The sequence below is a fragment of the Leptinotarsa decemlineata genome, unplaced genomic scaffold (assembly GCF_025532065.1).
Source record: "Leptinotarsa decemlineata unplaced genomic scaffold, Ldec_3_MD MMD2_tig00000090_RagTag_RagTag, whole genome shotgun sequence".
Classification (NCBI taxonomy): domain Eukaryota; kingdom Metazoa; phylum Arthropoda; class Insecta; order Coleoptera; family Chrysomelidae; genus Leptinotarsa; species Leptinotarsa decemlineata.
In genome coordinates, this window is record NW_027412541.1 from 4,231,446 (window position 1) to 4,258,550 (window position 27,105).

Below are 27,105 nucleotides of genomic sequence, written 5' to 3' on the forward strand. Positions count from 1 at the left end.
GTTTTTTTTCTAAAAATCATAATTTCCATCATGAAGTATATTATGAAAAAAATTTCAGATTTACTCATAAACAATGTATTTGTTTATACCAATTTTTCAAACCATAAGAGTAGAAAATTAATTAAAATTAATTTAGTAGCTTTAAACTGTTATACATCGAAACGATCAAGATTGCTCATTAATGTCATTAATGTATCCCAAAACATCATTCCTTAATTTTCATATGTAATATGTTTAAATAATTTTTTTGTTGCTATGTCAGATTGACGCACCGTGCGCATGAGCCAGACTACTCGTTTTTGGCTCTAAGTTTCAGGACTCTGTAAAAATTATAAATAATAGAGGAACAGGTCCGGGAGTCGGAAATTTTTAGCAAATTTGATGATCTTTTTGTAAAATTCGAAAATTTTCAATATTCTTCAAAATATTCAAAAAACCAAACCTCAATTTTTTTTTCACTAATTTATATATAACTTTTGTAAGTGAACCCGCCATTACAGAAAGTGCGCGAAAAATCAGCTCTATAAATGACATGGCAGGAATGAGCGCTCCAGTTTCAGTTGATACGTCAAGAAGAGTTCTTCGACCACGCCACTGAAGACGGTAGTTGCAATTGAAACGTTTGGAGATTGTATTATTATTGGGGATATTATCATTAATAGAGTCAGTTGCCAACTGATCCAGAGCACATTCAACGAACACACGGCATTGTATATGGTCGTTCACCTTCAGTTTCTGGGTCAGTTGAATTTTGTATGAGTGCATGCCCATGTCACGACGCAAAATCAACTACCACGGACTCTCCTGTGTACTCTCACAGACAGCGGCGATGTTTTCGGCTGATCTTGCGTTTCGTTATCCTCCAGATTGCGAATAGTCCTTTGATTAAGACGCGCGCGGTACGTTGCCCGAACAGAAAACCCATTTTGATAAATTAATTTTATTATTGGCACGTGTTATTGAATGTTATATCCGTCAATGGTGATTTGTCAAAACAGACTGAATAAATGACAACTAATTTGACAGATGTAGCTTCAAAAGGGAATTCCCTGTTGGAACCTTATATTTGAAGTCTCCATTATGAGCGATTTAGTAAATGTTGGGTATTATTAATTGTGTGTTCTGAAGAACGAGGTGATTTTGGGTATGGCTATTCTTTCGGATCACAATATAGCCGGACTTGATTTATGTTTAAACGTTTCTTGTTTCGATTGAAATTGTTTTTATATTGTTGTTATACAAACGCGATCATGTGGGTGCTAATGTATTGTTCAGCTGCTGCTGATTTATCGGTATGTCCCAGGAAATAATTTTTTTGTATTCACAGAAACGGGTACTCTTCTTCATAGTTCCAATGTAGATTGACACCCAGCTATGGCTACTAAGGCTTTTCCCTTGGAGTCCTTAGACTCTTTTCGATGATTTTGGATAGCCAGAAAATCGATCACGTTGTATTTCTTCAGAACTCCCCCAATTCCTCACAAAGCTCAGAAGTTTTTCGTTGACAGACCTATTTGGAGTTACTTCGATATTCTCTTTCCTGGGTCATATCCTACTATCCTACTAGCTACTATCCAAGAATATATAGGGAAGCGGACGAAACTCAGAAACACAGAAAACATTTCAAACGAAAGGAAAGGAGAATTAACATAAATAATGTCTGACTACTAACACTCATTCCATTTGGAACGGAGGTAAAATATCTTGGCATTATCTCTGATAGAAAACTCACTTGGAACGCTCACTTGGAAAACGTTTTTCACGTTTTTCATTCTGTTATTAAGAATTTAATTGAATTCAAAACGTTGGCAAGAAAACAATAATTTTTTTAAGAAAAAATTGATCTTGTTACCCAACCAACCTTTGAATTCTTAGTTAAATTCGAAACGTCGGCATGGAAAATATTGTTTTTTAAGAAAAAATTGATCCTGTTATTGAGAATTTGATTAAATTCGAAACGTTGGCAAGAAAACAATAATTTTTTAGGAAAAAATTGATCTTGTTACCCAACCAACCTTTAAATTCTTAAATAAATTCGAAACGTCGGCAAGAAAACAATTGTTTTTCAAGAAAAAATTGATCCTGTTATCAAGAATTTAATTAAATTCGAAACGATGGCAAGAAAACAATATTTTTTTTTATTGATCTTGTTATCCAACCAACCTTTGAATACTCAATTAAATTCGAAACGTAGACAAAAAAAATATTGTTTTTTAAGAAAAAATTGATCCTGTTACTAAGAATTTAGTTAAATTCGAAACGTTGGCAAGAAAACAATATTTTTTTTTAATTGATTTTGTTACCCAACCAACCTTTGAATCTGGTTTAAAATCTTTGAATTCTCAAATAAATTAGAAACGTTGGCAAGAAAAGGATTGTTTTTTAAGAAAAATTGATCATGTTACTGAGAATTTAATTAAATTCGAAACGTTGGCAAGAAAACAATAATTTTTTTGGAAAAAAATTGATCTTGTTTCCCAACCAACCTATAAGTTCTTAATTAAATTTGAAACTTTGGCAAGAAAAGAATTGTTTCTTTAGAAAAAATTGATCCTGTTATCAAGAATTTAATTAAATTCGAAACGTTGGCAAGAAAACAATATTTTTTTTATTGATCTTGTTATCCAAACAACCTTTGAATACTCAATTAAATTCGAAACGTCGACAAAAAAAATATTGTTTTTTAAAAAAAAATTGATCCTGTTACTAAGAATTTAGTTAAATTCGAAACGTTGGCAAGAAAACAATATTTTTTTTTTAATTGATTTTGTTACCCAACCAACCTTTGAATCTGGTTTAAAATCTTTGAATTCTCAATTAAATTAGAAACGTAGGCAAGAAAAAGATTGTTTTTTAAGAAAAAATTGATCCTGTTACTGAGAATTTAATTAAATTCGAAACGTTGGCAAGTAAACAATAATTTTTTTAGAAAAAAATTGATCTTGTTTCCCAACCAACCTTTAAGTTCTTAATTAAATTTGAAACTTTGGCAAGAAAATAATTGTTTTTTTAGAAAAAATTGATTCTGTTATTAAGAATTTTATTAAATTTGAAACTTTGGCAAGAAAAGAATTGTTTTTTTAGAAAAAATTGATCCTATTATCAAGAATTTAATTAAATTCGAAACGTTGGCAAGAAAACAATATTTTTTTTATTGATCTTGTTATCCAACCAACCTTTGAATACTCAATTGAATTCGAAACGTCGACAAAAAAAATTTTGTTTTAAAAAAAAAAATTGATCCTGTTACTAAGAATTTAGTTAAATTCGAAACGTTGGCAAGAAAACAATATTTTTTTTTTAATTGATTTTGTTACCCAACCAACCTTTGAATCTGGTTTAAAATCTTTGAATTCTCAATTAAATTAGAAACGTTGGCAAGAAAAGGATTGTTTTTTAAGAAAAAATTGATCATGTTACTGAGAATTTAATTAAATTCGAAACGTTGGCAAGAAAACAATAATTTTTTTAGAAAAAAATTGATCTTGTTTCCCAACCAACCTTTAAGTTCTTAATTAAATTTGAAACTTTGGCAAGAAAATAATTGTTTTTTTAGAAAAAATTGATTCTGTTATTAAGAATTTTATTAAATTCAAAACGTTGGCAAGAAAACAATAATTTTTTTAAGAAAAAATTGATCTTGTTATCCAACCTATCTTTAAATTCTTATTTATATTCGAATCGTTGGCATGAAAAATATTGTTTTTTAAGAAAAAATTGATCTTGTTATTGAGAATTTAAATAAATTCGAAACGTTGGCAACAAAACAATAATTTTTTTAGAAAAAAATTGATCTTGTTACTCAACCAACCTTCAAATTCTCAATTAAATTCGAAACGTCGGCTAGAAAATAATTGTTTTTTAAGAAAAAATTGATCCTGTTACCCAACCAACCTTTTTTCAGAAAAATTATTGGATCACTGTATATTTTTTATTCCATACGTCGAAAACAGAAAAAGTTTGCCTTGGAGTTGAATCCATGGAAAAATATGCATTTTAACATAAGAATAAATTCCGTTCGAAGAATCAGTTGAAGATCATATTGAAAAGGGTTAAAAAAATCCCTGTTTCAATCTGGACGATACCGTTATGTTCAATTATATAAAGAAACCAGCATCTACTGAAAAGCAACATGTAATAATCAGTTCAGTAATCACAATCGAGTATTTTACTTCCGCTCCTCAAGCTAATAGTAATAATTAAAATATGAATTGTTCTTAGACAACGAGTAACCACCTAGGAAACGCAACTGTGAGTGAACATCTATTTCTGTAATTTTCAATTAACTCTCCTGCACGGTCATTGAGCTAATACAAATATTATTGAATTGATCCAAAAGTTCATGTATTCGCCTGGAAACCATATTCGGAACACATGACCATAACTTAACTAACATGAATCATTTCCTCATTTACGAGTGGCAAAGTTATATGAGAAATATACCTAAATGAATGTGTGTCACTGCCCAGATCAAACGCTAAACTTCATCCATTGGAAGAAATTAAATGAGCTTACCGAGAAGTGAGTATTCATCACACAATAACAAATAACATGCATGAAGATAAATGTGAAATATCATTTGGTATTTCACTTCACAGTCAATACCAGTTATTCTGTGCGATTGTCCACATCACATCATATTATAGGTGTCCAGCATACGACATCAAAATGTTCATTTCAAATCGCTTGTTTAGAAAATAGAAAAGTTCATTCGGATTACTCACTTTTTATTGGGGATATAAATATATTATAAGATAACATAAATACAATGGAAATTATGAACACCTTATATGAATATGGATATATCTCCATAATTAATAAACCAACTAGAGACAAATCATGGCTAGACCACATTTTTCTAAAATCAAAAGAAACTGGAATTGAGGATTAAATTTTACCCCTAGTTCTCGACACGAATATAACTGACCATGCAACCGTTATTCTGCAAGTTGTTATGAACAACAACAAAATAATAAAGATATTAAAACTGTAAGGTACATCAATTACAATAAACTCTATACCGTCTTAGAAAGCACAACTTGGAATAATATTTATGAACAAACAAATCCTAATGTTGTCGCAAATATATTCACTCATACTTTTAATGAATTTATAAAATCGAGCACAGACACAAAAAAGTATTCAGAAGACACACAAAAGTTGAACCATGGATGACAGATTCGCTGTTGAAATTGGTAAATGAAAAAAATTAAATGTTTAAAGAAACCTTAAAAGAACTACATAACATTTCGCTTAAAACTAATTATTCTAATTTTAAAAATAAATTAATGAGTTGAAGATCTGTAACCAAACAAAAATATTATAACAACAAAATTCAAATGAATGGACAAAACCCAAAACAGTTATGGAACATTGTCCAAAAGCTTACTGGTGAAAAAATGAAAACTAAAGTCATAGGGCCATTAAAAAATGATCGCGGCGAAATATTAACTAACAAAACCGAAATTGCCAATGAGTTCAATTCTGAATTTGTTGAAATGAGTAAGGTTTTAACAGAAAAAATAATAAAAATCCTAATTTTCAAATGAAACCAGTAGTAACGATACCAAATTCAATTGTATTAAGAGAAGCTGATAGTGAAGAAATTTTAAATATCATCCATCAAATCAAAAATAACAAGTCCATGGGCCGATGGAATCAGCGCCGAAGTAATCAAGGCAATTGCAAATTAAATACTTGAACCTCTGGAATATATATAATTGACACCTGCCTTAGGGAAGAAGTTTGGCCTGATGTGTTAAGAAGTCAATAGTGTGTCCAATATATGAAAACGGGAACGAAACTTCTGTGACTTATTACAGACCAATATCTCTGATTAACCATCTATCGAAAATTCTGGAAAAATTCATAAAAACAAGATTAGTAAACTTTATTAACAAATATCATTCAATTTCTGAAAAACAATTTGGTTTCGAAGAAAGAACTTCCACAGAAGATACTCTTTTGGAATTAATAAATGAAATGCATAAAGCCCTAGAAAATAGAAAGCCTTGTTTATGACTTTTTATTGACCTAAGCAAAGCCTCCGATACTGTGGACCACACTATATCAATACAAACATTAGAAAGGAAAGCAATTCGAGGAAATTTTCTGAGTAGTTATTTATAAAAAAAAAACATGTAGTGAAAATAAGTTATGACCTGAGAGAACTGCAATATATTAGATGTGGTGTACCTCAAGGTACTGTTCTTGGTCCTGTTCTTTTCAACCTTTATTTCAACGATGTGTTTGAACCGAACAGTGCAGAAGGAGTAATTAGATACGCAGATGATACTACAATATTTTATGAGGCGGATACTTGGGACGAATTGAAAAACATGGTGTAAAAAGATTTTATTCTCACAAATGACTGGTTTTGCCAAAAACTCTCAACTGTCAATCCGGAAAAAACTAAACTTATCACCTTCAGTTGTAATAAAGCTGCAAATTGTAGTCAACTTAAAGGAAAAAAAACATTATATATTGAATCTGTAAAAAGCATTATATATCTATATATAATATATTATATATATTTTTCTTTAGGTATTTATATCGATAATAACTTGAGATGGAACTCCCATATTAAATTTGTAATTAAAAAACTGCGTAAAATTATTTATCAATTCAAAACTCTTAAAAAATATTCGCCTATCACGGAATTGAAAATTCTGTATTATTTTCTTGTTGAGAGTCGTTTGAGATACGCTATTACGGTTTGGGGAAACGCATCTAGGATATATTTGAATCCTTTGGAAGTAATCCAAAAAAGATTCATTCGGCTAATTCTCAATAAACTCCTCAGATTATCTTCGGATTCAACTTTTTTTGATATTGGACATCTATATTTCCTGTGTGTAAACGTCAGGTTTCATTTCTGCAATTCAGAACCAGCTAAGTCAGAACATGAATATAAAACACGAAATCGAAATGTACTCACCTACCCCTACATTCTAAAGAAATCAATTTCTTAACGAGCCTTCTCATATGTTTCGTTGAAATTTTATAGTTCGCTATCTGAAACAATAAAAAAAAATAATAATAAGCATTTGTTCATAAAAAAGTTGGGGGTATACATACCCCCAGCTTTTGTACAAACGCTAAACTAGGACTTCAAATACTTACTTGGACTTGACACAACTTTAACGAATGAGTTTAATACATCTTTCGCAGATAAAATTCTCCTTACTCATTGCTTTTTTTATTATATTACTGTACTGAAATTTTATTATAATGTTTATATACCTACCTGTTATTATATTATATTACTTTATTGAAAATTCATTATAATTTTTACAGATCTATTTAAAATTAATTTCATATATGTTTTATTGCTATAACGAAACAAGTACTTGGGTACTTATCGTATTAACTCTTTTATTCATTTAATAATTATTTAAAAATGTATTTATATTTTGTTTTCTGTACAGCTATCTATGGAACGCCGTTTTACTTTTTATTGTCACAAATATTTATTCCTCAATTTATTCAACTAACAATTTATTTGCTTGAATTTAATTGATTCATGCATTTGTTGTACACATTCATAACGATTGTTCCCAAAATTTGTTCTATTTTAAATAACACTTGATTTAAAATGTTACATGAATAAAATTGTTATTTGAATAAAAAAGACTGATGAAATAACTTGTAGCTTTTATTGATTCCGAAGAAAAATATTGTTTCAGAATATTGGAAAATGGAACGCCAATTTACTATATATTATGCTGAAAAATAATCTATATACATATAGTTCAACTCAGCAATGAATAAACTTTTTCATTCAACAGTCAATGGAATGTATTATTCGAGTAAATTCAACAAACGATTCAATTCCGCATATATTTTTGACCTTTGAATAAAATATTAGTTATTTATATGACAGTTGAATTATAATGAAACTTTAAATTCACTTTCTAAAAGTAAGTTTGGGAATAAAATTTCAATGAATATATTTGAATGACTGTCAAAGTTTTCCCATGAAACATTGTTGGTAATAAAAATAGACTTTCGTTTATCTGAAAATGTAGCAAATTAACTTTCCATACTAAATATTTTTCTATGAATAATAAAAATTGATATATTTCAATTTTATTGAAAGTGTTGAATATTTCCAACATTCACTTTAATGCATTCAATTTAAAATTTCGTTACAACTTTTGTGCAAACCATTATCAAGCAAGTATTATTTTATTTAATCAATCATTTTAAAAAGCTAATTTCTGACAAAGAATTAAATTTTTTGATGATTTAAAAATTTTGTTGTATTTGAAAGATACATTTAAAACGATTGTTGATAATTTTAATTCGGCGCTGGTATCGAGTGGATTTATCAAGAACTTCAAGTGTTATATATGGCAACATGCTAGTTCATTTATAGTACGACAAAACGCCGTTCAACCGTGGCGCCGAATGAAAATTATCAACAATCAATTTAATTCATGTATCACTGAAATTCAACAAACATAATAATTCAGCTCATTTCAAAGGAACATTAATAATTGGTATTTTGTATTTTGTTTTGACTGTTGCATTTAGGTGATACATGAATTGAATTGATTGTTGATAATTTTTATTCGTGGCTGCGGACGAACGGATTTTTACCGTACTATGACCGACGCCATACATATATGCAGTTGAGTAGTTCCACAAAAATACGCCCGACGTCAGCGCCGAATAAAAATTATACACAATCAATTTAATTCATGTATCACTGAAATTCAACAAACAAAATAATTCAGCTCATTTCGAATGAATATTAATAAAGAGCAAAACGGCGTGGCACGCCGTTTTACTTTCTATTAGAATTTTGTGAAAATGAATTGTTTTGATTGTTGCATTTACGTGATACATGAATTAAATTGATTGTTGATAATTTTTATTCGTCGCTGCGGTCGAACGGATTATTACCGTACTATGACCAACGCCATACATATATGCAGTTATGTAGTTCCACAAAAATACGCCCGACGTCAGCGCCGAATAAAAATTGTCAACAATCAATTTATATTCATATATCACTGAAATTCAACAAACAAAATAATCCAGCTTATTTCAAAGGAATATTAATAAAAAGGCGTGGCACGCCGTTTTACTTTCTATTGGTATTTTGTAAAAATGAATTGTTTTGATTGTTGCTTTTAGGTGATACATGAATTGAATTGATTGTTGATAATTTTTGTTCGGCGCTGCGGTCGGACGGAATATTGTGTTACTATCACTAGACTATCATGTTGACAGATTTAAAAATCCAGCTTCTGCAAGAATCCGCTCGACGCTAGCGCCGAATTAAAATTATCAACAATCGTTTTAATTCATGAAACTATAATTATCAACAAACAATTTTATTCATGTTTCACAGAAATTGTAATAAATTATTCGATAGTTACAAAAGAAGTATATATGACAAACATTTACTTCCAAAAATTTCAATCAATGAATCTATATTATAACTATTAGCAACTTTTCATCAAACAAATTGATTCATGTAACATTTTAAATCAAGTGTCATTTAAAATAGAACAAATTTTGCGAACAATGGTTTTTAATGTGTGGAACAAATGCATGAATCAATTAAATTCAAACAAATGAATTGTTAGTTGAATAAATTGAGGAATGAATATTTGTGACATTAAAAAGTAAAACGGCGTTCCATAGCTTTTTAAGTCATTTTTTGAGCTCCTTCCAACCATCCACTTTATACAATACCACGTGGACATCGTAAAAACAATCCCTTACAGAACACAGACTCTCACAGAATCATCCCTACTTATGTTTCCATCAATTTCAAAATATTGCTTTCTATTTTTATATCTTTTCAAGATCTTTGAGTGATGTTTCCACTTCCATAGACCGCATATGTCATGTAAATTCTTTTAATATTAGAAAATTAGGTTTGAACATCATCAAGTCATAGAGTTTTTTATCATTTTTAAACTGTTGATTCAAATTTCGGTTTTAGAAACAACGAATGGTTCAGAATTTGTCTAGGGGGTTCTTCATTCCATTTCATTATTAGTTAAGAATAATATTTACTTACCTTAGCAACATATTGAATACATTAATTGCACATATTTTCAGCATCAGATTTTTTTTCATTTAGATATAAATCTTTGAATTTTGTAATTTTCTGGTTAATATTAAGTAGTTACCTAACTTCTGTACGATTTTTTGTATTCTTTTTGTGTCAAGCTTTTTATCACAGTACTCTTTCTAAGCAGTGTTTATCGATAGAAGTGAATTTATTTATATACAGAGTGAACATTTCTGTTTGAATATTACTATGGTATTTTGGCACTCTTTAATATCTTTCATATTCATGGCTTCAACTGAACCGTTTGATCCATGCCCTTTTCAATGATTTTTTTTTTGAAAATTCTACTTTTCTCCATATTATTGTCATTACATAAATGAATATGTTTACAGCATGTCGAATGTTATGGCTGTTTCATTTATAATCAATCCAATTTTTCTACGCATTGCTTGTTTATCAGAATCTGTATTATTTAATATAAGTAGTTTCTATATAATTCGTTTCTCTCAATTTCTGACTAAGTATTTCAATATTAATAGGGTAAATTGACTTATTATAAGAATTTACAGCTGATTGAAAACCATACCCCACACATTAAATTAAGATAGTATTCAGAGATTAAGCTGTGGTAAACTTTTCTGAAATGAAATAGGCAATTTTGAGAAAACACATTTGTTCACAGTTAACCATTTTATCTCTGAGTTTTCATTTAACCCTCTAGTTAATCGAAGATATGAATTGAGTAATATGAACGAATTGGCACAAAACTTGTTTAAATTATGTTTCCATATCAGTTTCATGTAATTTTCCGAGTATTCAAATTCTTTTGCTTTTTCAATTTTTCAAATACAAAAATACTCGTCACGTTTCAATAACTAATTAGAAAATTGTACAAAAATCAGTTTGTTTTTTTTAAATGAAACAAAAAGTATTATCAAGACATGTTTATTCTGCCGGCCTCAACAAGCTCCCAATTTACAAAGTATTACAATGAAGTGTGAGAGGAGAGCAATGACTGCTTGAAATAGCAACAACTTCACTTTTTCTCTGCCAAGCAATCAAATGCCTCCAGAAAAACATCAAATGAAAACAAATATTATATTAACGCATTACAAATAAATAGTACATCTGGTCAAAAAAAAGTCCAACTGTGTTGAATCCTAAATACATTGGTTGAGGACAGAAATTGCACGTCCTTAAAGCGAGCAAGGAGACAAACATGGGAGGCGCAACATCGGTGAATTGACTCAAGTGTCGGCCTTAGTACGATGAGTTCTATCTACAGTCCCATCGCCACCTCCCTCAGTCTTACAGACATCCTCAACTCGCTTTACTAATCTTAAAATGGATATGAGTGGTGATACAAACAGGCGAGATGATTCCATGAAAACGATCATGAGATGAGTCTCTCAACAGGAAAATAATCAATCCAACCAAATATCTGCATTCACAAAACAATTTTAATTCGTTGAGCCCCCACTTTGAATATGTCATAAGTGAATGAAAAATATTTGCTTGAATCAATGTGATCTTCGCTGCTTTAAGAGAATGCGCAGTAACACAACTTATACATAAATATAACTACAAATAATTTTATCACATATGCACAAATATTACAAATAATAATAGGATTGATTTGCCAATCTTCATTTAGGTGAATCTACTTTATGATTGTTTGAAACCTTAACTATAAAAGGGAACCAGAATAGAGTGCTAGGGATTGGTCAACTATGTACAGAAGTTGCACACCATTCTGGTCATGGCGGAAGTTACTTAACATGAAAATTTGGAGTGGTCGAAGACCACCCTATATTTCACTACAACATAATATGAAGGGCACACACATCAACATACATATATAGAATGAGATAGTAGGGCTGCATATACAGTAAATATAAATTATTTGGTTTGTAAATCGAAGAAAGTGGCACCTGATGTCCTTGTCGCGAACAGATGAAAAAGTTTTAGTAAGCAACAGACATGTGCACTCCACTTTGTACTAATCTCGTGTAGCGGATACCCGCTCCCATTACATCCCCAATAGGACCATCTTCAAAGGTCTCGACGAAGGGGACGGTAACTTTTTGGACAAATTTAATGGTTGCTGGGAATCTGCTATGTCCACCTGTAGTTCCATCATTTTGGGTATCGACATCATGGAGTGCGGACTGGCTGGAGATCTGGATTGAGGGGGGGCGGGTGACGTGGAGTGAGGTGACTGTGGATGAAAGTATAGCCTCGCATACTCCTGATGCTGATGTTGTGGGGGCGGTGTATTACTGCTTTGCATTTGATTTTGACGGGCGGTTGTGGTAATTACACTAGTGGCCCAAGCAGGTTGCGACCCATTTGATTTGTAGGGGCACGCTGTCGTTGCTGCAGTCATCATGGGAGATGCCGACGACGACTCACCTCTCATAATATAATTGTACATTATATCTGTCCTTTTTATCTGCTCGGGCGTCATTCTGGGTCCCTCCATTAATGATTTCGCCAACATTGAGTGCGAGCTAGACAAACTGGACTGAGATGTTGAAGTAAGCTGCATCTGGAGTTGGGATTGCTCTGGAGGCGGAGACATGACAGCTGGTTCGGCTTCAGCAGAGTCCTTGTTCCGTAAGGCCCTGAACTTTTTATGTGGCTTGTAAGCCTCGTCCATAAGCGAGTTAGTATCAAAGAGTGGAGGTGCTTGCAATACACGTTTAAGAACTGGCATATCTTCAACTATTTGATGGTCTTCAACAGACTTCGTGCTAGTACAATCGGATGTAGGATGCTCCATTTTTTCTGTACCAGATTCAATACCTGAATCGGTAGGTGATTCGACTTTTCGCGACCTGGAGTGTGAAATGTGAGATTTCAGCACTGGGGTTATTGTTAATCCATTGGGAATTAGATGAGACGTCGCAGCTAACTCATCATCGCCAGATGATGATGATGTTGTGGTGGAACCACCGGAGTTTGCCCTGTGTCTGTGAGGACACACGCCTCCTGCCAATGTAGCGGCCAGTAAGGGCGCGTTATTAACATTTGAGCTGATATGAGGGTTGACATGATTGGGATAATCATGCACTGACGTCATTTCGCAGGAACATACTGATTCTGTACTGGATACGGATCCTGTACTGGATACTGAGCCTGAACTGGACACGGAACCCGTACTAGACACGGAACCTAAAGGAGATTTAGCTTCTTCTATAGTCACATCTGAAGATGAGGACCAAGAAGAAGCCGGCGGACTTTTACTGTTGCTCTCTTCCTCCATAGGGGTATTCCACAAATGATGCTGTTGCATCATTTGCTGTTGTTCAGTCATCTTGAAAGCAAGTAACTTTTCAGAATGTAAGGAATTCAGCGTTCGGACATCGGGTATTTTCATCATTAACTCGTCCATTATATGTGGTTGGCCTTGGTGGTTTTGGTTGACAACCATTTGTAAAGATGATTTCAGTTTATTGTGCATTTTTTCGATCACTTCGGTATTTCTGAGGCCGGGACGATCCGAAGCAATAACAACGATCGAACAAAAGAGTCCGATTTCCGCATCGGACAATCTCAGCGCATTCATTCTTTCCGAAAATTCGAACATACTGTCCATCAAGAATCGGGCATTAGAACTATTGTGAATAGAGTCACGTTTCAACACTTGTCCATTTAAACATACCATACTAGCGGTTTGAGAGTCAAACATACACGCGAGTCGCACAAGTAACACTTCAAAAACACCAGCTTTCAAGAGAGTAACTTGATCATCCTGGGCAAGCAAGGAGAATCCAGGAATGCGTTTTGCAAACTCGACTACACCACGTATAGCTGGGGAAAATCTCTTTGAGAAATCCTGTAGCAGTTCTTGCTGTCCAGTTAACGGCTGAGGATTAGGGTTGAGAGGGCAAGCCTGTAACAAAAAGAAACATTATATATCGAGAAAGTTACCACAGTTCTAAATATTTTCGTGTTATCTGCCAACGTTAAAAATAGAATGACCTCTGCGAGTCTCGGGAGAAGGTCGCGAATAAATGCGATCAATATGAAGGTTCGTCACGTAGCTAGATTATTATTGGGATTTAGAAATCTGTTAATCTAATAGGGATACAACGATATTGGTTAATTTCAAATCATTTGCATATCTATCATGACCTGTCTGGTCATTAATTTTGCTAGTTTCATCCTTACTTATTCAAGTGCGCGTTAACCTTGCTATGAAACCCGATAATGTCAAGAGGAGTGAGAGAGACACACAACATCACGGAACCTTGAATATTTCCGTTTGTCCCCCTGCATGCAAGGTCGCCCGGTCTGGCAATGTGCGCTTTTGTTCAGGAACATTTAATTTGTGTCCCATTTCCTTCCGCTCGGTATTTCACAATATAAGTAAGTATGTGATCAACGCAAGAAGTCAAGGGGCACCTCAACACTGGCAAAATGTATTGAATTTTTGATAGGAACTTACCAGAGTGGGTGGGCATGCTGTGTAACAGGGATGGTCCCTTGCACGCTGCAACATCGGCTCAACTTTATCTCTGGTGAAGTCACAAGTGTCAATATGTGCTCGAACAACATTTTCCAGAAGCCTTTTTTCGTCCTCCAGTTCAGCAGCAACGGCCTTATCCAAAGAACGCGAGTTCGAACTTTGTTGCATGGCAGCCAAAATCCGCGCTTTTTCTCTCTTGGGGACTCGACCAAATCGTACAGCTGTAAAGAATTGATATTATTAATTTAGAATGCAAACAAACTGTCTTGATATTGAATGTGGCTATGAAGGTGAAGGGCTTGTCCAGGTGTTTTATTTGGAGCATGCCAGCTGCTCTACATCTGTTATAATCCGTTGAAAAAAAGTTACGAACGATAGGAGAAAGTATCCGCCTCGACAATATGAAAGATAGTTTGAAAACGCGGGAGAGAAATTTGCCTGCTTTCACACCGACGAAAGTGTTGTAGGTCAACGAAAGTGGTGCGATAACCAACAAAAAAAAAATTAAAAATTGCAAAGACACATACGTGCATTGTGATAGTTGACCACTCCGTTAAGTATCCCTTTAAGGATAGGTAATTCTTCGCCCATTTTGAACCTTTTATTTGCACTTTCACCAGTCACATGTGCACGTAATTGGATCGGGCTACAATCGCGAAGCGCGCGACCTGGCATTCCCGAACTGAGTGAAGTAGTAACGAGTAGTGGCGCGAACTCTGCGTCCAGAGACAGGCGTAGCACCCACGGCCGCGACTCCCCTCTAACGACTCCCCACTCGCAGCGCTCCTTCCCCTCCATCACCCTTGAACTTGAGCTGCTGCGTCCGCGTTGACTATCACGCTTTGACGCTAGCAGTGCTCGATAGCTCGAAGGGGGGCGCCAAGGCCGTTGTATGCCTCGCTATCACCGTCACCCACCTAGGGGACAACCCGCGGTTCTGATCGCCCATTTGGCACCACCCCAACGCATGGAAAAACATTTGAATGGTGGACTGTTTCTATTTTGAATGTTGTAAACAAGCATGAAACATTTGCATAACAGTGAAATCCCAATACTCTCGAGTGGTACAGAGCGATAAAAATTATATTGATGACTTTTTTAGATTATTTTCTGTATTGATTGTAGTGTTTTAGGTAGAGAAAAATGTGGAATATTCGAGTTGAATGATGGAGTAATAATAACAGTCGACGATGATAATCCTCCCAATAGTGAAGTTTGAACTGTTGACGACTCTAGCTCTAGAAAATGTTTCTTGCTCCTTATATTAATTTTAAAGCAGCATCTGAAACTTCATAAAACTTCATGTTTTATGTTTATTTTTGTTTCATTTCTCAAAAAAAAAAATCCTAGTAACTTTTTGGGCAGTGTATGCTTCGTTTTCATAGTTTTGCCATCTTACCTGAAAGATTACTCACCAAATAAGCTAATTGGTTTAATCAAGAAAAAGCTCTTATTTGATCGATTTTGAATTGGCGTGAGCCACAATAAATCCCCGCGGTTTTCAGTCGAGAGTCAAATAGACCCAAATGAGCCTAATCTAGAAGAGTAATAATAAATTGTCTTAGAACAATGCTCGAGACAAAGATTGAACCGATTAATATAATTACTAATAATTGATATACGACCTTTTAGAAAATATTTCGCCTATCAATAAACCCATTACATATCCGTTTCATTTTTGTTACAATAATGGATACTCATCATCCAAGCATCACCATGCGAAATATTTAAATCATGGCGAACAGACAAAAAATCACATAAAATTATCTTACAGGAATTGATATTGAGAAAGGTTTTGGCTTTCTACTTCTCCATCTTTATACTAAAAACATGATAATCTTCCAAAGACGGGAAAAAAGCAATTAATTTCAAAATAAACTCTTCACGAAGAAGTAACTTTCAGACACGAACTGAAAGAAAAACTCCTCTTGAAACAACCACATAATATCTTATTGTTACGATCAAAATTTAAGTTAAATTGGCAATTTGAAATTAATTTTTGCAATTCTGTGTATCAACAAAATGAATCATTCAATTAGATAGTACCAAAATGCAGTTCAATTTACAGTTCAAACCTAACCATAACAAACATGTTTTGTTTTTTGGTATGTCTTTCCCAAAATTAGATATACGCCATGACTTTTTTATACGATACCAAATTAGGTCTTTGGAACAAAATAATAAATCCAAATCTATCATTCCAGTCATTATAAAATGTGAATGTGACCCTTTAGAAATGAAAAAATATTTTATACATATACTTATTGTTATTTTTTATATTAATGAAGCCTTATAATTATATTATATTATAATCGTAAACTAAACATTTTAAAGAAACTTAGATGAGTAAATCTTTTTGAGGAGAACACTCAAGCAGCAATTAGTAGCTAGTTTTTCCTTTCCTACTGACTTGTTATGGAAATTAGTTATTACTATTTCTATTACTAGTATTCAGTGAAATAAAAATTATTATAACTAACAAGCAGTTATCAGCTATCACGCCAATATTATATAAATAAAACTGTAAATGTAATCATCTACACATAGGGCAGGTGAAGTTGATAAAAAAAAACATACTCTGAATAATAGTTAGCCGATATCGAATTAATCAATCTTAATTATTATTTGGTGACTTTCAACTCAGACATTTTTTAATTATTGTACCCTTTCCCGTCCATACTGACGGAAATAATTGAAGATTTGTATTATTTTTCAGTTCTATCTCCGAATAGGTATATTTCAAATCAAATAAAGTATAATTTTAGTAGATGACCAATCTTCGATCCGATGCGGAAACGAAAAAAATATCGAAAGACCTACTTTCCAGTGCCACAAGTAATTTTCATCCGATTGAATAGAAGTTGGAGCCTGCAATACAGTTTTTTGTAGTTGCGTGGGCGTGCTCTGACACAGAGGTTCTCTCAGAGCATGATTAATACAGAGACGGGGAGCGCAAGCGTTCGTTATTTTAGCGAGGTACAGGTTTTTGCCGCTAGGTCGCACCAGCTACCTTGAACGATGAACTGGACATATCGATATTTAAGCGGTCGTTGGCGCTGTCAGGCTAGGATCACAGGCGTTAGAGAATTGCATAAAATCAGACAATCTGCCTAGGGGCATGTCGAGGAAAAAATATATTTTCATTACGAACTAGTAGAATGAGTGGAAAAAATATGGGTAGTGAAATTTTCTAAACGAACGGAATCACTTATTGTTTCTTTGAGAGAATGAATTGATTGGAATTCTTGAATTTAAATAACGTCGTAATGTTGATCAACACCAATCAGTTTTTTGAATAAATAATATAGAAAGTTGGTGCTGACACAGCAATTATTTTAGAGATCGTCGGCGGTTGGTCGGTAAAAATAAGTAAAATTTCTTTTCGACAATGGCAGAACTGTTTTATTCGCGTTACGAAACTAACTTTCTCCTGTGTGAGGAAGTTAGAAACGGCTTGGCATGCGAACCTCTAAGCTTTCATTGAACTCGCTACCAATTACTTTCTACTAATCATCAAGCTCCGGAGTAAAAGTATAAACGACGGGGAAATGTTGCGAGATTTAGCAATCCTATCGACATTGCGAAAAATGGGATGGCTGAACGAAGTAAAAGTGCACGTTTCAATGTAGCACAACGATCTAGAGTTCATGTCGGTTGATGGCCGAAGCACACTGAGCGCCAGCAATGCAAAGTTGTGCAAATGCTGCTACAGTGACGGACTGGCAGGCAGGGAATCGTCAACTTTCGAAATTGACCAATCTCGGGGTAGTATGACCCAGTGTGCAAGGGACATTCACCTCTAGCTGCCTGAACATTCTCGGTTGCTGCGCGTTGTAATTCTCGCTCGGAGGTCATTCACCTCGGGATCTAGACGACCTATATTCGCAAAAGGCGCGGAATCCCCAGTCCATTTAGGTTCATTTCATCTTTAATTATTCCTATATTGTTTATTGAATTTATGTTATAATAGACGCAGAACATCGTTCAACTGGCACACTCACTTTTTAAAAATAAAACAGACCAAGTGATTTTTTTGTTGAAACAAATGATATGTTTTGCTTTTCGAGTAGCAAAATGATGTTGAATATTACTGAAGTGTTTTCCACAACACCAAATCGTATTGGGATAAAACTCCAGTAATATTCATTACTACACCAAAGGTTCCAAACAGTGCATTACAAGTACAAAATGATATTACTCACCATCTCTGCTCATCCCAACGGTGATGCACTTCTTCAGCCTGCAGTATTGACACCTATTCCTGTTGATCCTGAGTATGGCGCATTTCTGACTTTTGGTGCACGGCCTGTACTGTATTTTCTGTTGTATGCTGCGTCTGAAGAAACCCTGCGAAGAACACTCATTTTGAAGACAATCATCACTATCGGATTCAGAAGTACAACACGTTTCGTCGACACTAGGGACTTTCGGCCCTTGCGACACTAAAGACTCGGTACAATTCAACACAGCCATCATTATCGATATTACTTAATAACTTATGAATAATTGAACATGTCAAGGATGAAAGGAACGTCGTTATTGAGCTCTGTATCACGACCAAACTGCGAGATATTCGAGCGAATACTGATGCCTAGCGCTCGAGTTTACCAGAGTTAACCAGTTGACCCAGTTCCCGGTTGTTCACCCGCCGAAGTAAACTTGCGAGGCCAGTTCAGTACGTGAAAGTGAGAGTAGATGTCTCTTTTCCACCCGCTGCCAAGCGAGTTTGTCGACAAAGACGGCGAGAGTTTCGTCACTCGCTGAGCATTAAGACTGTTGCCCCAACGTGGTGAACGAAATATTTTTGCGGGTTTTACATTCGTGGCGGGCTTCGAAATTTAGAGGGTACCTGCTAATTGTGCGAAAAATCGCGATTTTGGACCGTGAGTTGCAAATAGCCGAGGACGCTGGGTCATTGACCTCTCAGCGAAACTGGTGCAATTCGTATAATTACAAATAAAAACGTAAGTAGTAGAATAAACAATATTGAACTACTTCGCGTTTAGCGCGTCGAGTGAAAAGTAAAATAAAAATTAACGATGTGTCAACAAAGTTAACGGAAACTAGGCCAATATTTGGCGAAGATATAGAAGGGATATTAAGGTCAAAATGATTAACGACGCTCAAAGTGGTGCAGTGAGTGACACCGAATTGGGTTATCAGCCATTATTTTTGCGAATTATAAATGATTCAGAGGAGTTCATCGACCTCGCGGTAAACAAAAGTAGATGACTGGCCGGTCAAAGACTTCTCGCACCGATGCGATGCCTGAATATGGGTTTCTCGAATATTCTGACGTCACCGTTACACTGTTACGTCAACGGGTAAGCGGGGAGTTCCCGCTTTGCATCGTTTCAGTGTCAACGAACGTCGGTAATTATTCTTTTGTTTCGTTTTGTTCACCCGAACATTTTGAATGTTCTATGATTATTTTGCATGATACGGTTGTTTTGCGCCAGAAATGTGAAAATACTTTGGGTACAAAGGATATGCGCCTAGGTACCCGCGCATATTTAAGTTTTTTTAAGCTAAAGGCACCTCAATGACCAAAATTTTATTCTGACGTAAGCGTTTCAAGATTTTTTACGGATTAAATAGATATTATGAACATTTATCAAAATACATATCCAGAATAGATAACTAGTAATTACAAATTTCCTTTCTTAAAATGCTTATATGTGCCAAGTTGAAAATCGGTCAAAAAATTTCTGAAATAAATTGGGGCATCCCTTATCATTCTTCCGAAGTTTTTGCGGATTGGACAGAAAAAAATGAAATGTTTTTCCCAAAATTAATATTTTTTCTTGTATCCATAATATGCTTTTCAAGATAGAAACTATATCTAATATTTGGGTCAATCCGCAAAGTATCAAGAACATATAGTGGTTCAAGTTACAGAATATTCATTTTGATAATATAACTTCAATATACCTACAATACCCATTTTGCAAAAAATCAATCAATAAATCAGATTTACTTTCTTACAACTACCTATTTGAAACAGAATACTGTTAGATGAAGAGTGAAATCTAGCAAAGAATGATATTCACAAAAAAAAATCAGAAAACTATCTTCAGAATTTTTTTGGGCCTCATCATACATAAAATTTTGTTTTATAATGTCTTTGGTTTTTTATCATAACACTTTATATATAGACATAATTTTGGTTTTATTACCTAGTGATTTTTTTCATCCCTAAATTTTTGTATACCTTCTTGTACACAAATATATAATTCTCGCTGATCTAGGACTGATTCATTTTTGTCTTATAATCATATTCCGTATCAGTGAATTTCAAAGTAAATTTTGTAACTTTCGGAGTATTTCATTAAAAATGATTGATCAGCTATTCTGAATTCTAAATTATTTATGCCTTCTACACAGGGCCGTAGCGAAAAGAAAAACCAGGAGGGGAGGGAATCGAAATGTTCCCAACCCCACCAGCAATATTTATCAATTTTTGAAAGAATGAAATCCGAGGGATTAGTTACTACTATAATATATTAATTTTCTTACTTAGCTATCCAAAGATTGGCTGAATGCTTATGCCCGTTAGGGTATGCACAAACAAAAATAAATTTTGGTAATTATGAAAATAATAATGGTAATTATTCTACTTTGGACCAAGGTCCTTGTTCTTCCACCATGTCCACCATGTATGGGAATATTCAATACAAATGAAAGGAAACAACACTTAAATAATATTGTGTTTATTGTTTTCTACTATTATTTTTTCTATCTTCACGGCCCGCAATTTCCCTACTTTTCCAAGTCGAATAAACAGCGAAAAGTTATGAATTTTGTAAAATTGTCACTTCAAAATTTGTGGACTGTTCAACTATTCTCTTACTTGGGAGAAATTAAACTTTTTTGAAGTTTTCAAACAACTCAGAATTTCAAAGTATGGGATCTCCAAGTTATGCATGTTGGGAAATCCCAACCTTGTCCTGATTCTTTCCCTTTCCTTATTATTTCTCCCTTTCTTTATTCTCATTTTCATTTTTTTAATTTTCATTAATTTCTTTACGATTATTTTTTTTCTATCTTCACTTCCCAACTTTTTCCCAAATCGAAAAAGCAGGGGGGGAGGCTCCCCATCCCAGGGCGACGGCCATGCTTCTACAATTTTCTGTTTATATAAGATATTTTCATTCATTATAATTTTACTTGGGTCAGTGTGAAAAAAATAATTGTGGTTTTATTTGAATTTTAGCTTTGGCTCTCAACTACTGATTATTTTTCTAATTCTTGATATTATTGAACTAACTTTCATTTCATATTTTGCAAAAACAATAACATACATCCTCAAGATTGCACGGTTATTCCAGCTCCCGTTCACGAAAATATATGAAGGTTGCTCCTAACAATAAGGTCGTTGGCAAATAAAATAGTTTTTTGAAGCTAAACTGGCTTTCTTTAGAGATCCCTTTTTCAAAAATATTCATTCTCCACCTCATCTTCTTAGAAAAAATCCAACGTTAGCCTCCAGAAAATTCCTCCCGAATTTACACTACAGAACAAAGCTATTCGCTTTTGTTTTTTACCAGCAAGTCTAGTATTCCGCAGGTCAACGTCCCACGATGTAGGTTGTCGTACTCGAGACCATTCGCATTGCATCATTGCGATAACGGTGACGGTGGCGCATGCGTTTACTTGGAGTTCATTGGCCCAAGCGAGCATTCCCGTATAATACACAAAGTTTGTTATTTGGGCCAACTCGACCCGGTTACTTCAATCTCTATTGCGAAATTGGACCTCGATTGGGCCCAGTTTTCTCGTTGGCCTTCATTTTTACTAAATGCGAATTTAGTGGGCTGAAACAATATTCTGTTTCGCGAAGAAAGTTTATTATTTATACAGTCAAGAGCTTTAATAATTGCATGAACACAACTGTGGAGTAAAATAAAAACATATTGGACCCAAATTTGCCAAAATTGTATTGTATAAAACAATATTAGAAGATATGTTTAAAATATGTTTTTCCGTTAACTAGCTGTCATACCCATATAAAGACAACCCTCAGAAGTCGAAACTAACGAGGTCTTATCTTTTAAATATTTACTAGTGAAAAGTGTAAATGTGAGACCAGATTATTAGTGGTTGGAAAAATCGAAATGAAGTACGTAGTAGATTACTGTGAGAGAGTTAGTTAACGATTAAAGTTTCCAGTAGGCTTAAAATTGGGTTGAAATAGGTTTTTTCGTTCATCAGCTACCACGACATCTATGCAAAAGTGTGAGAACTCATTCGTATCGTTTTTGAAAAGAGCTGTAAGTTTCTAACTCGGAAATGTCTAAATTTGTTGCCGAAATAGATAAAAAATTTTGCTTTCATGATTGTGTTTCAAAATAGTTGATATCAGATCATTTTGGAAGATTTTAGTGTTTTTATTGTTCCTTTTAGGTGGTTTTCAAGTGCTCCCATCTAAAAACGATAGAATATTTAAGAGATCTCTATACCGGGTGATTGTGAATAGAGTATAGAGTATAAAAAGTGATATTCATTTTGTAATCAATATTTTTTTGTATTATAATTATGGAAAACCCCGCAAACTGCAAACTCAAAGTGATCACTCATGATTAAAAATCATCAAATGATTCGTAAAATTCCCAAACAAAAATTCTGACGTGGAATAAATGTGTATTTTTAAATGAAATGTTCAAATTTATTAAATTTTTTTCTCAAGGCTGAAATGTATTGAGATAAATAACAATTACAACTGAAACTACATTTACAAACTAATAGATGTTCAACAACAGGATACCATAATTTTAAAAACATTTGTTGATTTCAAATAATGCTAACAATAACAAAATCGGATGTCTATTATCCAAAATCTTACTTGAACTGATGATACATAAATTTACGAAAAATAACTATATTAATCACCATTATTCCGGCCATCTAATGTTATCTAATCAATGATGATATGAATATCTTGGTGTTCATAAAAAATGCATTGACTTCAAAAAAATCCATATTATTATATTAGGGCTTTGAAATACCTTTATGAATTTTCAAATTATCTGACATTAACTAATGATAACTCAATATTATCGAGATATTAATATTGTCCTGAAAGTACAAAAAAATTATAAAAAAATATACTAATCCGTATTTAAAAATCCGAATTAAATATTAAAAAAACTTTCCTATATTTCTACAGTTCAAAACTTGCGAAGACAAATTTCAAACAGTTATTGCGAATATATGCAACTAAATGAGATATTAGTGAAAACGTTTTTGTTTTATTATTTAAGATTTAAAATTTTTTGTAAAGGTCATTAGGAAAATACGTAGAAAGGGTAGACGTAGACAGACTACTGAGTCAATCCCATAAAGGAGTTGAAAGGATTACTCTTATGAGAAACATAAAATTAATTAGAATTATAAATTTGCCTACAACAAAATATAGTTTAATTATAAAAATTTATAACTTTATACAAATTCAAGTTGGCAGGGACAGTTATTTGCTTCCCATTAATGAATTATTTAAAATACTACAGTATAATATAATGAGGTACGTAGACTTTTAATTCAGAAGGTCGTAATGTCCAAAAAAGAAGTTGGGTTAATTACGAACCAGAAATATCCTGTGAAATGTGCGGATACTCAAATGTAATTTTCTGGAGGTAATATAATCGAACGGTATCTACAAATGTCAATTGGCTACTCCTTCCTTATTGATTCAACTGTATCATAAACATCAGTCATAACAATAAAGTAATAAACCCACGCGCTCACATAAACCGCCGAACATGATTACGTCTTCTTCATCGATGTAATGGACGCACGTCGCAGAGCACCGGGTACTTCCTTGTTCAAGATCAAAGATAACCCATCCATTCTATAGTTAGTAAGTGCAACGATCCTAACCTAATACCGTTACAAAAAGCCTGCAAAAGTCGGAGAAGGGGTAATCGACGTCTTAAAAAATTACGGTCGTTCACCTACGAGTCGATTCGCGATACGCCACCTGGTGGACCGAGCGCTCAACTAATTCGCACCGGTAAACAAATTTTACGAGGAATTTATAATGATCGTTTGTAAAATTTTTCAGAGTGAATGAACTTCGGCAAATGAGGTTTCGTTCCAGATATAGGTGCGAGCATAAAGAGAATGGTTTTTTGCTCGATGATTCGACTTGACAAACAATGTTGTTTGTGTTGTTGTAGGTGAAAATATGATATAACAGGCATACTGATATTTGGGCAAAATGAAAATAAATAGGATTCAACTATTTCTTTTTGCACTTAATCGGTAACCGACAGAGAGGCATATGAAACATTCCAATACATAATAATCAGAAATACCCAATGATGTAATCGCACCAGATTTACTGATTGGTCAATATCATTGCCTAAAAATGTTTTTGAACACCTAATAAATCTAAAAAAGTCTCTCAGAAAGTTTAGTTTCAGAAATACTTTATTGTTTTTTCACATAGTTCTCACATAGTTCTCTTTGATAACAGTTACTAAATATTTATTGTTTATATCTTTTATAGACACCCAATATTATAATTATCTACGTAGATAATTGGTGACGAGATGAATGAACTTTTCGTCATCAATTATATCAGGGAAATTTTGACAGTATCAGTTAAGTCTCACTTCATATGTCAAAATAAGAAAAAATATATTTTTCTCACCATCATAAACTATGTACCACTTTTACAAATAATGAACACTTTGAAGTCTTTTCTGGGCCTCATTATTTCTTTGGGAAAAATTGGGTCTGTTTTTTTTTCAATGTCCTGCCTCTTTTCAGACTCCTTTTTTATGAAATATATAAAAGCCGCCGAAAAAAAATCAGAACGGATGTTGCAAAATAACACCCTTTCACTCAACCCCTTTCAAAATTTCCAATTTCTCACAAACCAGATTTCAAGTAATTTGAAAAGGGGTAGTACAGGTAGAAAGAGAAATTAATGGTATAGACAGGTATAATTTTGCCAAAAATTGCGTTCGCCATCTGCCTCAATTCTTCAATCAAACCCTTCTTAATGGAAAAGGGTAGTAGGATCAAGATTTTTTTGCTGGTCCCTCTCGCTATAATTTTTCTGTCAAGGGTTGCAGATGAAAGTAAAACGCAGGTGTCAATGCGGGCGGGTTCAGTCAGGTAAGCTGGTGACCTTGGAATGCCAGCGTGAGTTCATCATACTTTACAAGCTGACGACCCGCACGCGGCGTTGCCAGATTGTTAATAGTTCAGTATTTCTTGATAAAATATCAATTTGAGTGTTATCACTGAGAAGATGAATTCATGTTTTTCATTAGTGCTGCGGAAAAATGATTATTATGATATCATAGATTTCATGTTTTTCTTCAACGTATTGTTTCAAATTCCTTGATTAGCAGATATATTCTGAATTGAAGATTCTACAAATCGAATTGAAAGAATAATTATGGTAGTTTTTACAAACAGTACTTGCAATTATCGAATAATTTTTAAATAAATATTAGCTTGAGGAACGTCAATCACAAATTGATAACTCAAGCAGAGAACAAAAGTTGGCAACGCTGTTGACTTTTTGTTTCTCTACAGGTAAGCGCACGCACGCGGCAAATGCCAGATGCACGTATCTTTTTTTGGGCAATCCATGGACCACTTTTACTCTTTAATGCTTTCGGCCACATCGAAAGAAGCCTAATTGGCGGTTTTATAACATACGACCAGCAGGCCTTAGCGTATACTTATGATTTAATGATGCAAAGTTATTGACAACAAAATTGATGTAAGGGAATTTTAAAAAAGATTTATGGATATTTTGTAGGGAAATTCATAATTGGAGATTAGACACAGTAATAGATTTGCCAAAGTTAGTGAGTTTAGAAGTCGTTCATCTCCAATTAGAACAGAAATAAAATCAACTTCAAACAAAGAAATAAAAAACCTCGGTAGATAGAGCCAAGGTAATTGAAAACGATAAAAAAATTAATTAATTAATGGATGTTCAGGAAGCACGTTGGCGAATTTTGAAGGATACGTTCTTGAAAACGTGAATTATAATGTAGATTCGGTTTCAATGCTCTTTTTTCAAACCCATCACATTCAACTCGACTGCCACATAGCAAGTCGCTAACCTTGTAACAACAATTATTTCAAGTTTCGCGTCCCACGGTACCGACATCTGCTTCGATCGACAACAATTCGATTGAGCATCATAAAAAATTGCTTCCTACATACTAATGACCTCTATGGTCGTACTTGAACTCTCATTTTAGGCAGAGACCTCGATCACATCAAGAGTGTATGGCTCCAAAGGCGTACGTTTGTAAAATTGTATTACCGAACTACAAGAACCACACATCCACACATCAGTTCTATGGAGAAAGGAAAATATGTTCAAAAAATATTCTAAGCGATGGCAATCCAAACTTTTGACGACCGACAGTTTCAAAGTGTCAAAGGTAATAACCGATGAACTGTCGTTTGTCCTTATCATTTTTATACAAACTGTAACTACTGAACGAAGATATTCATTTATTTAATGTTCAGCATATTTTTATCTAACTTTACTCAGGTCATCTATTTTTGGCTTCCAGAGATCATCGAGAGATTATTCATTACAGAATACTGACAGAATAGTAAATGACAATAT

At 33.7% G+C, this 27,105-nt stretch overlaps 1 protein-coding gene across 7 annotated transcripts in view; it reads right to left on the bottom strand.

The window, feature by feature from the left end:
* Positions 1-10,959: 10,959 nt before the first annotated feature.
* Positions 10,960-27,105, bottom strand: part of Eip75B (Ecdysone-induced protein 75B) — a 241,150-nt gene continuing 225,004 nt past the window's right edge. For 6 of the 7 annotated variants that reach the window (XM_074172383.1, XM_074172386.1, XM_074172384.1 and 3 more), the window contains 3 exons: positions 18,704-18,848; positions 14,481-14,722; positions 10,960-13,925 (listed from right to left, as the gene is read on the bottom strand). In XM_074172383.1, coding sequence (XP_074028484.1) covers positions 12,060-13,925; positions 14,481-14,722; positions 18,704-18,848 — 2,253 coding nt within the window. In that variant the 3' untranslated portion in view covers positions 10,960-12,059. Of the gene's footprint in view, positions 13,926-14,480; positions 14,723-15,028; positions 15,238-18,703; positions 18,849-27,105 lie in introns of those variants that run through there. The other variant, XM_023160901.2, reaches the window with a different exon arrangement.